At 48.6% G+C, this 13,099-nt stretch overlaps 1 protein-coding gene across 1 annotated transcript in view; it reads left to right on the top strand.

The window, feature by feature from the left end:
• Positions 1 to 12,830, top strand: part of LMNA (lamin A/C) — a 77,415-nt gene extending 64,585 nt beyond the window's left edge. Inside the window, exons 7-12 of the mRNA XM_030186373.1 lie at positions 1,063 to 1,279; positions 2,917 to 3,024; positions 3,819 to 3,938; positions 4,718 to 4,813; positions 6,801 to 7,061; positions 12,335 to 12,830. Coding sequence (XP_030042233.1) covers positions 1,063 to 1,279; positions 2,917 to 3,024; positions 3,819 to 3,938; positions 4,718 to 4,813; positions 6,801 to 7,061; positions 12,335 to 12,361 — 829 coding nt within the window. The 3' untranslated portion in view covers positions 12,362 to 12,830. The remainder of the gene's footprint in view (positions 1 to 1,062; positions 1,280 to 2,916; positions 3,025 to 3,818; positions 3,939 to 4,717; positions 4,814 to 6,800; positions 7,062 to 12,334) is intronic.
• The last annotated feature ends 269 nt before the right edge of the window (positions 12,831 to 13,099 follow it).

Consider the following 13,099-nt stretch of genomic DNA (forward strand, 5'->3'; position numbering starts at 1 on the left):
TAAAACAAACGGGAAGAAAATATTTCTTCACTCAACGTGTAATTAAAATCTGGAATTTGTTACCATAGAATATTAGCTTAGCAGGGTTTAAAAAAGGTTTGGCTAATTTTCTAAAAGGCATAAGCCATTATTAAGATGGACTTGGGAAAATCCACTGCTTATTTCTAGAATAGGTAGCATAAAATCTGTTTTACTGTTTTGGGATCTTGCCATGTACTTGTGAACTGGATTGGCCACTGTTGGAAACAGGATACTGGGCTTGATGGACCTTCGGTCTGTCCCAGTATGGCAACATTTATGTTCTTATGACAGCCCTCAAAGTAGCCGGCTTTGAGTTTAGCATTCACCGGTTATGTGCCACTGAATGTCACCGGATTTCCCTGAACAAATGATTTATCAGCAAGGAGCCATTACTGGCCAGTTAAATCTTTTTGTATATCACCCCTAAATAGATAGCTGAGAGTGTAAGAAGGGGTGGAACAGGTAAGACCGAGTAGAAGGAGTTAGCTAGAAAGTAAGGGTGACTGACTTAAGAAAGACTTGCAATGTGGAGTCAGAAAAGATGCCAAAAAATGATTTTGGCTAGGGTAGGAGTTGGATAGGGTAGGATGTGCCGCTGGGGTTAACCCTTGTTTGGGTGACTGACTAGCTGGTTGCTTCTTCCGTTAACGGCTTAGGAGACGAGCCAAGTTTTCATCTGCTTTTGGAAAGAGGGGGCACAGTTTCGGAATAGCACACTCTATTTAACTAAAAATCTAAATTGTTGGGTTTTTGTGTTATTGTTTCCGGAGGAAAAAATGACATGAAATAACATAGGAAATGTTGTTGGCATCCCTAGTTACAGATGCCAACATTTTTGTGTTCTTAAGATAAAAATGTACAGCCACGTGAGCCACGATGAGGGATTCTTGTAAGGTAGCGACGAGGCCACTCAGAAATTGCCACCGTTGCCAATTGTGAATCTCCTTTCCTTGGCAGGAGCTGTGCAGAGCGGGTGAGCGAGGCAGGACAAGTGAGGGACGAGGACTTCCAACACCACCTGATCTTCTTCTTCTCTTTCAGGTTGAGGCTCTCTCCCAGCCCCTCATCCCAAAAGAGAGGCACCAGATCCAGTGCGGGCTTCTCCTCCTTCTTAGGCTCATCAAAGAAGCGGAAACTGGAGAATGGGGAGTCCCAAGGAACCAGCTTCTCCCACCATGCCAGGACCAGTGGGCGTGTCGCTGTGGAAGAGGTTGAGCTGGATGGGAAATTTGTCCGTCTGAGGAACAAGTCCAACGAGGTAAATCCAAGATGAGTCTTTTGAAAGGTGTCAAGTGTAGCACTGGCAGTGTTTTGCTTCCATTTTGTTTCTGTGGCCATATTCAGGGCTGCCGAGAGACAAAGCTGGGCCCGGGGCAAAAGATCTTTAGGTCCCCCCAACCCCTGTTGCTGCTCTCCCCCACCACCACCACTGCCACCTTTCTCCCCTCCTTTCGTCCTCCCTGCAGGCCTCGCCTACAGGTTCCTGCAGCGATTCACAGTCAGAAGCAGTCTCCGACTCCGAGGCCTTCTTTCTGCCACATCCCGCCCTCTCTAGTGCAACTTCCTGTTTTGATGCTAAACAGGAAGTTGCATTAGAGAGGGGGCGGGACATGGCAGAAGGAAGGCCAAGGAGACAGCCTCTGATTATGAATAGCTGCCAGCTGTAGGATCCTTTAGGTGAGACTTGCGGGGAGCGAGGAAGATGGGAAGGGAGGAAAGCATTTTACTGCAGGAACAAAACTTTATACTGCTGCCTTGGGCCAGTAAAAAGTTTTGTTCCCGTATCTGTGGTGATGGCGCAATGGCCCTCTGAAGGCCTGGCACCAAGCCCTCCTTGGAGGCCGGGCCCAGGGATTTTTGGCCTCCCTTGCCGCCCTCCCCCTCCCCCCCCTCCTCTTGGTTGCCCTTTCCACATGGCTGGTGCAAGGGTACCCTAGGAAAAACATCAGCCCTATGCTCCCTTTCAATGAACTTACAGGCCCTAATCTGCCCCCCACCAAGACATCAGGGAATCGAGATTCAGGTAGCAGCGCTCACACTGTGGTTACTGCCGCTGGCATTATGCTCAAACATTCAGTGCTGGGCCTTGTCCAGGCTTCGGCATTGAATTTTTGGGTTTGCGGAGCCGGCTGACACAAAGCCAATTGCGTACGATATTCAGCGTTGAACCAGCTATGGAGCATTGCATCAAGATAGGACTGAGTTTTATTCGGGTCCTATTTATTTGGTAATCAAAACTGAGCAGATGAACAGGAAAATAAAATGTATTAAAAACGTGCAAACAAACACAGGCCATGTTTTGCCCACACAAGGGCTGCATCAGGGGCTAAAAAGAAAATAAAAATAATTATATTTTAATACCTTATTTACATTTATATGTAAGATGCATATGATGAGTAAATAAAAACATAAAAATATCTCACATTAAAATATATTAAACCATACGGGTCCTATTTATGTGGTTACTTTGGCCGGTTAACCGCTGAATGTAGACCCTGAAACGCCCCCCCCCCCCCCCCCCAAATAGCCGATTTTGCGTTGGGCATTAACCAGACATTTTCAGTGGCACTAGGCAAGCAATTTGACTGGTTCTGGCTCTTTAAATCGCTGTGAATACTGACCCCGGATTTTTCAGTGTTAAGCTTTGTGTTCTGTATTCACTGAGGACGCTTTCCAAGTCATTTGCCTGGGTATAAGGCTATTTGAAAACTGCCTCCCCTTCTTGCAGGTGAAAGTACTTATTGATGGTTCTTTGAGATTATGTGTCTCAGGATCTCGTGTTTTACTTTGGCTGGAGCTGCTCTTTGCTGCCCCTCCAAGAAGCTGCTGCATGATTTGACACTGTTCAACCTCACGCTGGACCCTCTTAACTGAATGCTCTTTGTGTTCTTCCAGGACCAGTCACTGGGGAACTGGCAGATCAAGCGCCAGATCGGTGATGACACTCCCATTGTCTACCGCTTCCCTCCAAAATTCAACCTGAAGGCCGGTCAGATGGTGACAGTAAGTGGCTGAACTCAGGGGCGGAGCCAGATGGCCAGTTTTGGGTGGGCCTGAGCCTAGGGTGGGTGGGCATGGCATTTATCCCCCCAGCCCTCTTCTGGTTTGCTCCTCTCTCTACCCCTCCCTTCCCACAAACCCCAAATATTAAATACTTGAGCTGGCGGGGATCCACAAACCCTGCCAGCTGAAGATTTCCTCTCCTCGAGCAGCCAGCACTCTTCCAAATGGCAGTCGGCAGCACTTGCCTCAAACTGATGCTTCTGCTTGCATGTGCGAAAACTGAGCATGTGCAGAAGGGTCGGCCTCACTGTCGGCTCAAGGCAAGTACTGCTGGCTGACATTTGGAAGAGCGCTGGCTGCCCAAGGAGAGAAAATCTTCAGCTGGCAAGGTTTGGGGATCCCCACCAGCCACAGCAAGAGTGTCACAAGTTTGGGTGGGAGGGGCCAGGAAGGGGCTCTGGGCAGGGTAGAGCCTCTGCCTTTCAAATCCAGTGGCCAGTATGGGACACCTCTGGCCCTAAGTCTACGGGCAACATCCCAGTGGAGCAGACCATGTCCCTCTGCTGGGGTATTCTCTAATGTTGATCAAGAGTTAATGTGGAAGGATGTCATTGGTGATGTGTTTGTGGATAATTTTATGTATGTTTTATCTGTAACCCACTTAGATGGGTTACACTTCAACATTAACCTTAAGGAAATGAAACCTGCATGTTTCAGGCGTGGAGGACCAGTGGGTTGGGAGCTTTTAATTTGCGGCAGGAACATCAATGCTGTAACCAGTCTTTGTTTCCTAGATCTGGGCATCCGGGGCCGGGGCTTCCCACAATCCTCCTACTGATCTGGTCTGGAAGGCACAGAGCTCTTGGGGATCTGGAGACAGCATTCGCACTGCACTGATTACTTCCAATGGAGAGGTAGGTTGTGGGCTCTTTGTCAGGTGTGTAGGCCTCGGCCTCACCTTGTTCTCATCGGGAGGATGGATTGACTGACCTGTGGTGGGGGAAAATGGCCGTTCTCTCTCCCATCCTGTCACATTACATGTTCACTTTATCTCCTGGTACTAACAAAAAAAGCTACTATCAGTCAGGTCTTGGGGTAAAATAGGGAATGAGCTCAGCCAGCCCTAGAGGATAATGTGAGCTTTCTGGTAACTTTGATCCATCTCCCGCCAAAACCAAAGCCTTTGGGGAAGTGGGAATTGGGAGAGGGATGGACCTGCTCTGTAAGTATAGAGCAGATTTGGGGGGAATCTCAGGCCCTCTGGCTCTGTTCCTTTGTTGCACTACAAGCTTGAAATGTCTTTTTCCCCTCATCCCTCAAACACATGGATGTGGGGGTGCCAAGACACTTGGGCAGGACCTCTCTGGCACATGAATTCTCTGGTTTCCTAACGAGCAGAGGCTCATTTCCAGGGAAAGCAGGGAAGACCTGTTACAGGCCTGACCACTGAAAATGGATGGATGTGGGAATTAATTTTCGTTTAAGTATTCAGTCTTGAGTAATAGATCCATTCACATAATGTGAAAGGGGTAAGATGGGTCAAAGGAGAGAAAAGCCAATGCTGACCAGTTAGGGCATATGTTTGTTTTATACCCTTCTTGTGAGGGTGGGGTGGGGGGGGGGGGAAGCAAGTGGGTCCCTGAAGTCCTTGCCACATAACTAGGTCTAACTGGAAACCCTGTGTGTCCTGCAGGAGGTTGCAATGCGGAAGCTGGTACGCACAGTGGTGGTGGATGATGAGGAGGAGGAGGAGGAGGAGGATGATGAAGGAATTCTGCACCATCAGCACGTAAGTCTCTTTGAGCGGTCATATAAAGTTATTAACAAGCTGCTTGTCGTGAGCGAGGCAGACTCTCTCAGGATTGGGTGGGAAGGGAGAGTGAAGTAGGAAAAGCCAGCACTGGAACTGTAGGCCTGGAGCTGACTGGGATCTTAATGCTGGCAGAAAAGGGGATGGGGTGAGGATGGAGATACTGGTTTTCTCAAGCTCGGTACTTGTTGACAGGGCTGCAGTTCTCTATTAAATCTAGGTTGTCCCCATTCTTTGCCATTTTGGAAATAGTCTTGCATCCTTATCATGTGATGTCAAAGACTAGGGCTTGTTAGACAAGGAAGGAACCCTACAGAGATAATACTGTCCAACAAAGTAAGGAAAGGACGTAGGTCAACCAAACACATGTAGAACTACAGAGGTAGAATAGATAAATGTCTTTATTGTCAAAGAGCAGATACAATGGACTTGACACGGTCCCGTGTTTCGGCAACAACATGCCTTGCTTCAGGAGTCGTAAGGATCTGTTAAGCTGTCGCAACGTCTTCCCACAGAAATAAATAAGTAAAAACCAACAGTTAACAATAGTTGATTCAAATCACCAAATAGAACATCAAAGTATCGCTGTAAAAGTGCGGGAAAAAGACACTTATCTCTTCTACCTCTGGAGTCCTACTTGTGTTTGGTTGACCTACGTCTACTTCTTTGGACAGTCAAAGACTAAGGGACATTCCACGAAGTTACTAAGTAATACGTTTAAAACGAATAGGAGAATGGGTAATGCATTTGATATACCACCTTTCTGTGGTAAACACCAAAGTGGGTTTTATATTACGTACAGGTACTTTACCTGTCCCTGGAGGACTCGCAATCAAAGCTTTTGTGCCTGGGGCAACAGAGGGTTAAGTGACTTGCCCAGGCTCACAAGGAGCTGCAGTGGGAATCGAACCCCTGGTTCTCAGTCCACTCCCTAAGCATTAGGCCTCCTTCTGAATAGGGAACTCCATGCAAGGGTTGACTGATGGTGGGACTTGTGCTCTTTTAATTCTAGAGGGGGTGGAGATGACCATCCCATCCCATCATTTAATATTCCCTGGTGGTCCAGTGGCCCGAATATAACCCCCCTCCCCCAACAGCTACTGACCCTGGTGGTCTAGTGATCCCCTCTCTCCCCTCCCCTTCCCGGTACCTTAAAAGTTGGGCAGGAGCAACAGCTGTTGCCTTGGCACCGCCGTTTTCAAAATGGTGGCACCCAGCCCCTGCCCAGTGCATTCTGGGATGCACCAAGTGCAGCTAAACACTATATAAGGAGAATGCACCGGGCAGGAGCTCGGCACCACCATTTTGAAAGCAGCAGCACCAAGGCAGGAGAACTTTTTTTTAAGGTACCGAGGAGGGGAAAGGATAAGGAAGGGCCGCTAGACCACCAGGGTCAGTTGCTGGAAAGCAGGGGGTGGGGTGTGTGTGTAGTCCACTGGACCACCAGGGAATTTTGTCAGGGGTGTTGGGGGGGGGGGGATTTGAGGGCCACTGGACCACCAGGGAATTGCCTGCGTGGGGGGGGGGGGGGGGGGGTGGAGAGGTAGGGAGCACAAGCAGCTGGCTGCTTGCGTTTCCTTCCTTTTCTGACAGCTCCAGAGCATCTGTAAAATTAGCTCCTTGGAGCTGTGCATCGCCCGGAATGCTCATTAAAATACTAATGAGCTCATTTGCATGGCGTTCTCAGTGGCTGCTAACAGCACATGTTAGAGCCACTAAAAGCCCCTTTGTGCATTGCTCACTAAATAAAATTTACTTTAGACTGGCTCGAACCGGTCTACAGCAAATGTTAACAGCACAGTAAGCTTTGTGTATCGGGCCCTGGGTGCAATAACAGAGTTGGTCAATCGGGCAAAGGGAGCAGCTTTAGAGGTAGAGGAGGATCAATGCAACATTGACAGGGTTTGGAAGTTGAGTAGCAGAGGAGACCACTCATCTGTTTTATATTTTTCTTATTTCCTCATAGGGCAGCCACTGTATGACCGCTTCTGGTGACCCTGCGGAGTATAACCTGCGCTCCCGCACCGTGGTCTGCGGAGCATGCGGCCAGCCAGCTGAGAAGGGCACCGGTGGTACCCCAGGCGCGGTGGTGGGCTCCGGCTCCTCCTCCAGTATGAGCATGACTCGCACCTTCCGCAGCGTGGGAGGCACTGCCAGCGGAGCCGCCCTTGGCGAGAGCCTACTGACCCGGTCTTACATTCTGGGAAATGGCAATCCACGTGGCCAGGTTAGCAGCTGTGGGGTTACCCTAATAACTCGGCAGGAATTTACTTGTTCACCTCTTTTGAACTGAGGAAAACACACCAGGGGCGTATCTGGAATCCGGCGGTAGGGGGGGCCAGAGCCAGAGAGGGGGCACATTTTTGCCTCCCTTCCCCCCGCCGCCTCTCTCCACCCCCCTCACCACCATCAACCCTCCCCCGCTGCTTACTTTTGCTGGCGGGGGCCCCAACCCCCACCAGCCGAGGTCCGACCCGCAGTCTTCAAATTTCGGAGTCTGACGAATCAGCACTGCAGCGTTACTTCCTTGCAGCATGGCCATGGAGGAAGACGGGGGAGGGTTGATGGCGGGGAGGGGGGCCAGGGCGAAATCTGTGGGGGCCCAGGCCCCTGTGGCCCCACGCAGATATGCCCCTGAAACACACATGGAGTCCCTTTGCCCGCTTCAAATGGCTCTGTAGCCGATCTCTTGACTAAGCGAAGAAATAAAACCAACAGAGGTACAAAGAAAAACGATAGAAATCTTATTAACCATTTTAATTAAAAAAGCTCATGAAACCTGACAATTAGAAAATATTCCAAAACTGAAGCACATGATCGGAGGAGAATTTGTAATTGCAATTTAAATGTTTATATATATATTTCATGTGTGCTTTATTCCTGACGCACGTGCAAGCTGAAACAGGGACACGTTGGGTTTTCTGAATATCTTACACTTTGTAGGCTGCACGAGCTTTTAAAATACAGTTGATGGCGTCGTTCTTTGTACCTTTCGTTGGTCTAAATTCTTTGCTTGTTTTGATGCTTTTAAGATTGTGCCTCCCTTTATCCTCTTTCCAGTCTCATGAGCAGAACTTACGCCCGAGACTCCTGTAAGTCATTATGGATACACTAGTAAGAAAGGCCCGTTTCTGAGGCCAATGAAACGGGCGCTAGCAAGGCGCTTTCCTTACCATGCCCCTCCCCTTGTCGCTGGACTTTCCCTCCGTGGTGATCGCGGCGGATCAGGTGTTCGGACGGCACTCCGTGGGGGGGGGTGGAGGATCTGCATAGGTCGCTGTTTTTCTGTGTGCGTCGGGGGGGTGTGGAGCGTCGGAGGGCGGTTGAACTGGGGATTCGTTGAGTGTCATAGCCCCGCCCCGAACGTCATCACGTCGTGACGCGAGGGCGGGGCAAGCACTCTTGGTGGAAAACTGATCTGGACCATGACAACTTAACTTGGATTGCTGGGTAAGTTTGCCTCATAGAACGTTTTATATAGAGAGATGTGTCCTCCTTACTGGCATTTCTCCAGATTAAAGCCTGATTTTTAATAGGGAGTTTGATCTTTGGGTTGGCTGGTGATGGTACCTGTGCACTTTTATTGCTAGAGCGGGGTGGAGATGACCATACCATCCTGTAATTTATCCCCCCCACCCTGGGATTTCAGATTGATCAACTTTCCCTCTTTCCCCTCGCTTATAATCAACGCAGACGCAGTGAAATTGTATTCACGGAGCTATGCATAGCTCACTAGCACCACTAAGGGGCCAAGTTTGATTATTACACCCTCTCCAGCAGTCCCGGTGCTGGTTTTTAATTGCTTAAGAGACTGGAGAGAATTTTGTTGGCATCCCGTGCAGGCATCACAGAAATTTAATATGTAAAGCATGAAAATGGAACAGACAGCCGAAGTGAAGATCTTTAACAAGGCACAATGTAGGCATCAGATTTTATTATTTATTAGGATTTATTTACCGCCTTTTTGAAGGAATTCACTCAAGGCGGTGTACAGTAAGAATAAATCAAACATGAGCAATGGCAATTACAGCAGTAAAAATATTTTTTAAAAGAATACAAAGTATGGCAGGCTTATTTTCGAAAGAGAAGGGCGCCCATCTTTCGACACGGATCGGGAGATGGGCGTCCTTCTTCCAGGGTCGCCCAAATTGGCATAATCGAAAGCCGATTTTGGGCGTCCTCAACTGCTTTCCGTCGCAGGGACGACCAAAGTTCATGGGGGCGTGTCGGAAGCATAGCGAAGGCAGGACTGGGGCGTGCTTAACACATGGGCGTCCTCGGCCGATAATGGAAAAAAGAAGGGCGTCCCTGGCGAACACTTGGCCGACTTTACTTGGTCCTTTTTTTTTTTTTTTTTTTTTAACCACCAAGCCACAAAAATGTGCCCTAAATGACCAGATGACCACCGGATGGAATCGAGGATGATCTCCCTTTACTTCCCCAGTGGTCACTAACCCCCTCCCACCCTAAAAAAAAAATAATAATATTTTTTGCCAGCCTCTATGCCAGCCTCAGATGTTATACCCAGCTCCCTGACAGCAGTATGCAGGTCACTGGAGCAGTTTTAGTGGGTACTGCAGGGCACTTCAGGCAGGCGGACCCAGGCCCATCCCCCCCTACCTGTTATACTTGTGGTGGTAAATGTGAGCCTTCCAAAACCCACCAGAAACTCACTGTACCCACATCCAGGTGCCCCCCTTCATCCCTAAGGGCTATGGTAGTGGTGTACAGTTGTGGGGAGTGGGTTTTGGGGGGCTCAGCACACAAGGTAAGGGAGCTATGCACCTGGGAGCTTTTTCTGAAGTCCACTGCAGTGCCCCCTAGGGTGCCCGGCATCCTGGCATGTCAGGGGGACCAGTGCACTACGAATGCTGGCTCCTCCCACGACCAGATGGCTTGGATTTGGTCGTTTCTGAGATGGGCGTCCTCGGTTTCCATTACCGCCGAAAATAGGGGACGACCATCTCTAAAGTCGACCTAAATGTTGAGATTTGGGTGTCCCCGACCGTATTATAGAAACGAAAGATGGCCACCCATCTTGTTTCAATAATGGGTTTCCCCGCCCCTTCGCGGGGACGTCCTGCGAGGACGTCCTTAGGAAAACTTGGGTGCCCTGTTCGATTATGCCCCTCATAGTATACTACTTAACAATGCCAACACAATTCATAATAGAACATTTTAATTGACAGTGTAGGGTATACGCAAAGATGAAACATATAGATAAGAGGGTAAGAAGAGTTAGAAAGTTAAGGTGACTGATTTAAAGAAAGTTGCACACGAGGTCAGAGAGATGGTTAAATATTATCTCAGCTAGAGTAGGAGTGGATAAACATGTCCCGCTGCAGTATGTGCAGCCCGTGTCACACCTTGTGTGTGTGAGTGAGACTAACAAGTTAGTTAGTTCTTCCATTAAAGGCTTGGTTGATGCACAACTCTTGCAGAGAGAGCTGAAGAGCAGATCTTCATCAGAGCTCCATGCAAGCAGCACCTGTGAAGCATGAATACAGCAGAGATGACTGGGGGCAGCGGGTCGGGGAATGACATTTTAAAGAACAGAACTTTCAGGTTTAATGATTAGATCAAAATTTGCCAGTTGGGCAGCCTATGTGTTCCATCGTACTCCATGCCATTTCCAGTTTTCTTCTCACACAGAGTAGATATATTCCAGGTTTTACCTCACTGTATACACAGAATTGTAATACTGGTGTTCCTTAGGGAAATCAAACTCTCGGGCTCTGTTCATGCAGAGTATGTGGTAAACTCAGGGCTGGATGAGTCAGTTGGGAGGAGGAGGAATTGAACCAACTTTCAACCTTCCATGTAGCAAGGTGTATTTGCAGGGGCGTAGCCAGACCTTGAGGGGGCCAGAGCCCAAGATGGGGGGGCACATTTTGGTCATCACCTTGCCGCTCCCCCGTCTGCCACCCACTGCTGCTGCTGTACATCCTGGTTGGCAGGGGTCCCCAACCCCCGCCAGCTGAAGCACCGCCACCACAAATACCTTGGCTAGCAGGGGTCCCCAATCCCCACCAGCTGAAGACTTTATCCAGCGCTGGTCTCCAGCGCCACCGCATTGCCTGCCCTGCTCTCTCTTCCCCTCATGTCTGGCACGCTCCTTTTAGTGAAACTCTCAATTTCACTAAAAGGAGCGTGCCCGACATGAGGGGGAGAGAGAGAGCAGGACAGGCAATGTGGCGGCACCACCACAGACTAGCACTGGACGAAGTCTTCAGTTGGCGGGGGTTGGGGGGGCCAGGCCCCCGTGGTCCCACCTAGCTACGCCACTGTGTATTTGTATGTCTGGATTTACCCTCCTTCATGCCTCAATGAAAAACAGGAAGTGTGAAGGTGCAGTGGGGGGGATTAGAGTGGCTCAGCCTGTTCTGGTGAGTTTTGGCTGATAGATCTTGCGGCTGCACCGAGATGGTAACAGGAAACAAAAAGTTTACGGTAGTGCTATTATGTGATGTCATAGAGCTGTTTTAGGAGCTGGGGTGGGTCCAATCACATTCTAGCTTTGAGCATCTACTTTACATAGAACATTCAGATCAGACTTGAGGAGTCCAGATTGCGATTTACGCAGTTCCCCCCCTGTATGTTACAAAAGACTTTGCTGAACATTGGGGCCTTTTGTAAAATACACAGAAGGACGTGCATGAGTGCACATGTGTACACCGGCATGCAGAGCAGGAACAACCATTTTCCAAATACACACTGGAAAAAGGGAGCAGCATGAATTTGGAAGCGACCAAGTGGAAGTTCCAATTATGCAACTTTTACATGCGAGTGGCACCACTGCCAGTCTATTTTGCAAACCTATACGTGCAAGTGCCACCAATGAGACAGTGAGGTTGCAAATTTTTTTCCTTCCATTATGGAAGTGGACTTGAACCATGGGAAATTAAAAATGACTCCATTAATTCTTCATGTAAAGCCCTGGCTGAAACAAACACTTTTTCAAAGTCTGTGTAGGCCTCTGAGTTGGTACAAAACCTGATGGCATAGTGTGATTTCCACATGTAAAACAGCAGCTTTCTGAAATCACCATTTATGTGTGTATGTGCTCCACGCAGTGGCGTACCAAGGTGGGGGCGGTCCGCCCTGGGTGCACGCTGCTGGGGGGGTGCTGCGCGCCGGTCAGCGTCGTTCATTTCCATGCTCCCTCTGCCCCGGAACAGGTTACTTCCTGTTCCGGGACAGAGGGAGCATGGAAACGAATGACACTGACCGGCGCGCGGCACCCCCCCCCCAGTGGCGTGCACCCGGGGGGGGGGTGTCCTTTCGCCAGGGGGGGGGCTGCACCCAGGGGGGCGGGGCGCATCGGCGATCCGCCCCGGGTGTCAGCGCCCCTAGAAACGCCACTGGCTCCACATGTGAAAATGTTGCTATTTACAAGTGAAGATGCTTCTAAAAATAACCCTTATTTTACACTTCTCCCCGCTCCACCATATCCCGTCCTAATAACATCAACTTTCTTGTTTTCTGTGTTAACTCTTTCAGGTACCACAAAACTGCAGCATCATGTAATCGACGGGGCCGCGACTCCATCTCCGAAGCCTTACCCAGACTGAAGAAGCTTCTCTCTCTTTCTCTTTTTAAAATCAAATTGTCATTGTTGTTGTTTTTTTTTTTTTTCTACAGCAGGAATTTTATAAATGCCAAAGAACTTCACAGGGATTTTTTCCGTTTTAAGAAAAAAAAAAATAGTTACCCGCTTTTGTTTTCTAGAAACATGCAGCTTCCCCCCCCCCCTTTTTATAAACAAAACACAACCCAAAAAAACCTGTGGCAACACACAGAAAAAAAACCTATATATATATATATATATATACACACACATTTTGATAGCGTTATTTTTAAGCTTGAATTGTATAGGAATGCCAGCAGACTTGAAATTTTATTAGTGCTTGGGGAGTTTTTGAACGTTTTAAAGGTGGCTTGCATAGAATTTGTTTAATATGTTTTTAGCACTTTCTCTGCTTCTTTGACTTAAAAACATTTTTGAATTGAATGCAGCCCTGGCTGTGAAATCTTATCCATGTTCTGAAGGGACAGTGAGGGATGTTGGTGACAATAGGTCCTCTGTTACTGCCAGACATAACCCTGAATTTGGGTGGCAGCTCATAGCCAAAGAGGCCCCATCTTTCGGTCTACAAAATATTAAATATGTTTGTTAAAATCTTTTTTTTATTAGCTTTGTTTGAAGGCCATCTTTAAATGGTTATAGCAAAGTGTTGCCCACTGACCTTAAACATGTGCACTTAA

This window comes from Microcaecilia unicolor, chromosome 14, assembly GCF_901765095.1.
Source record: "Microcaecilia unicolor chromosome 14, aMicUni1.1, whole genome shotgun sequence".
In the NCBI taxonomy this organism is placed as follows: domain Eukaryota; kingdom Metazoa; phylum Chordata; class Amphibia; order Gymnophiona; family Siphonopidae; genus Microcaecilia; species Microcaecilia unicolor.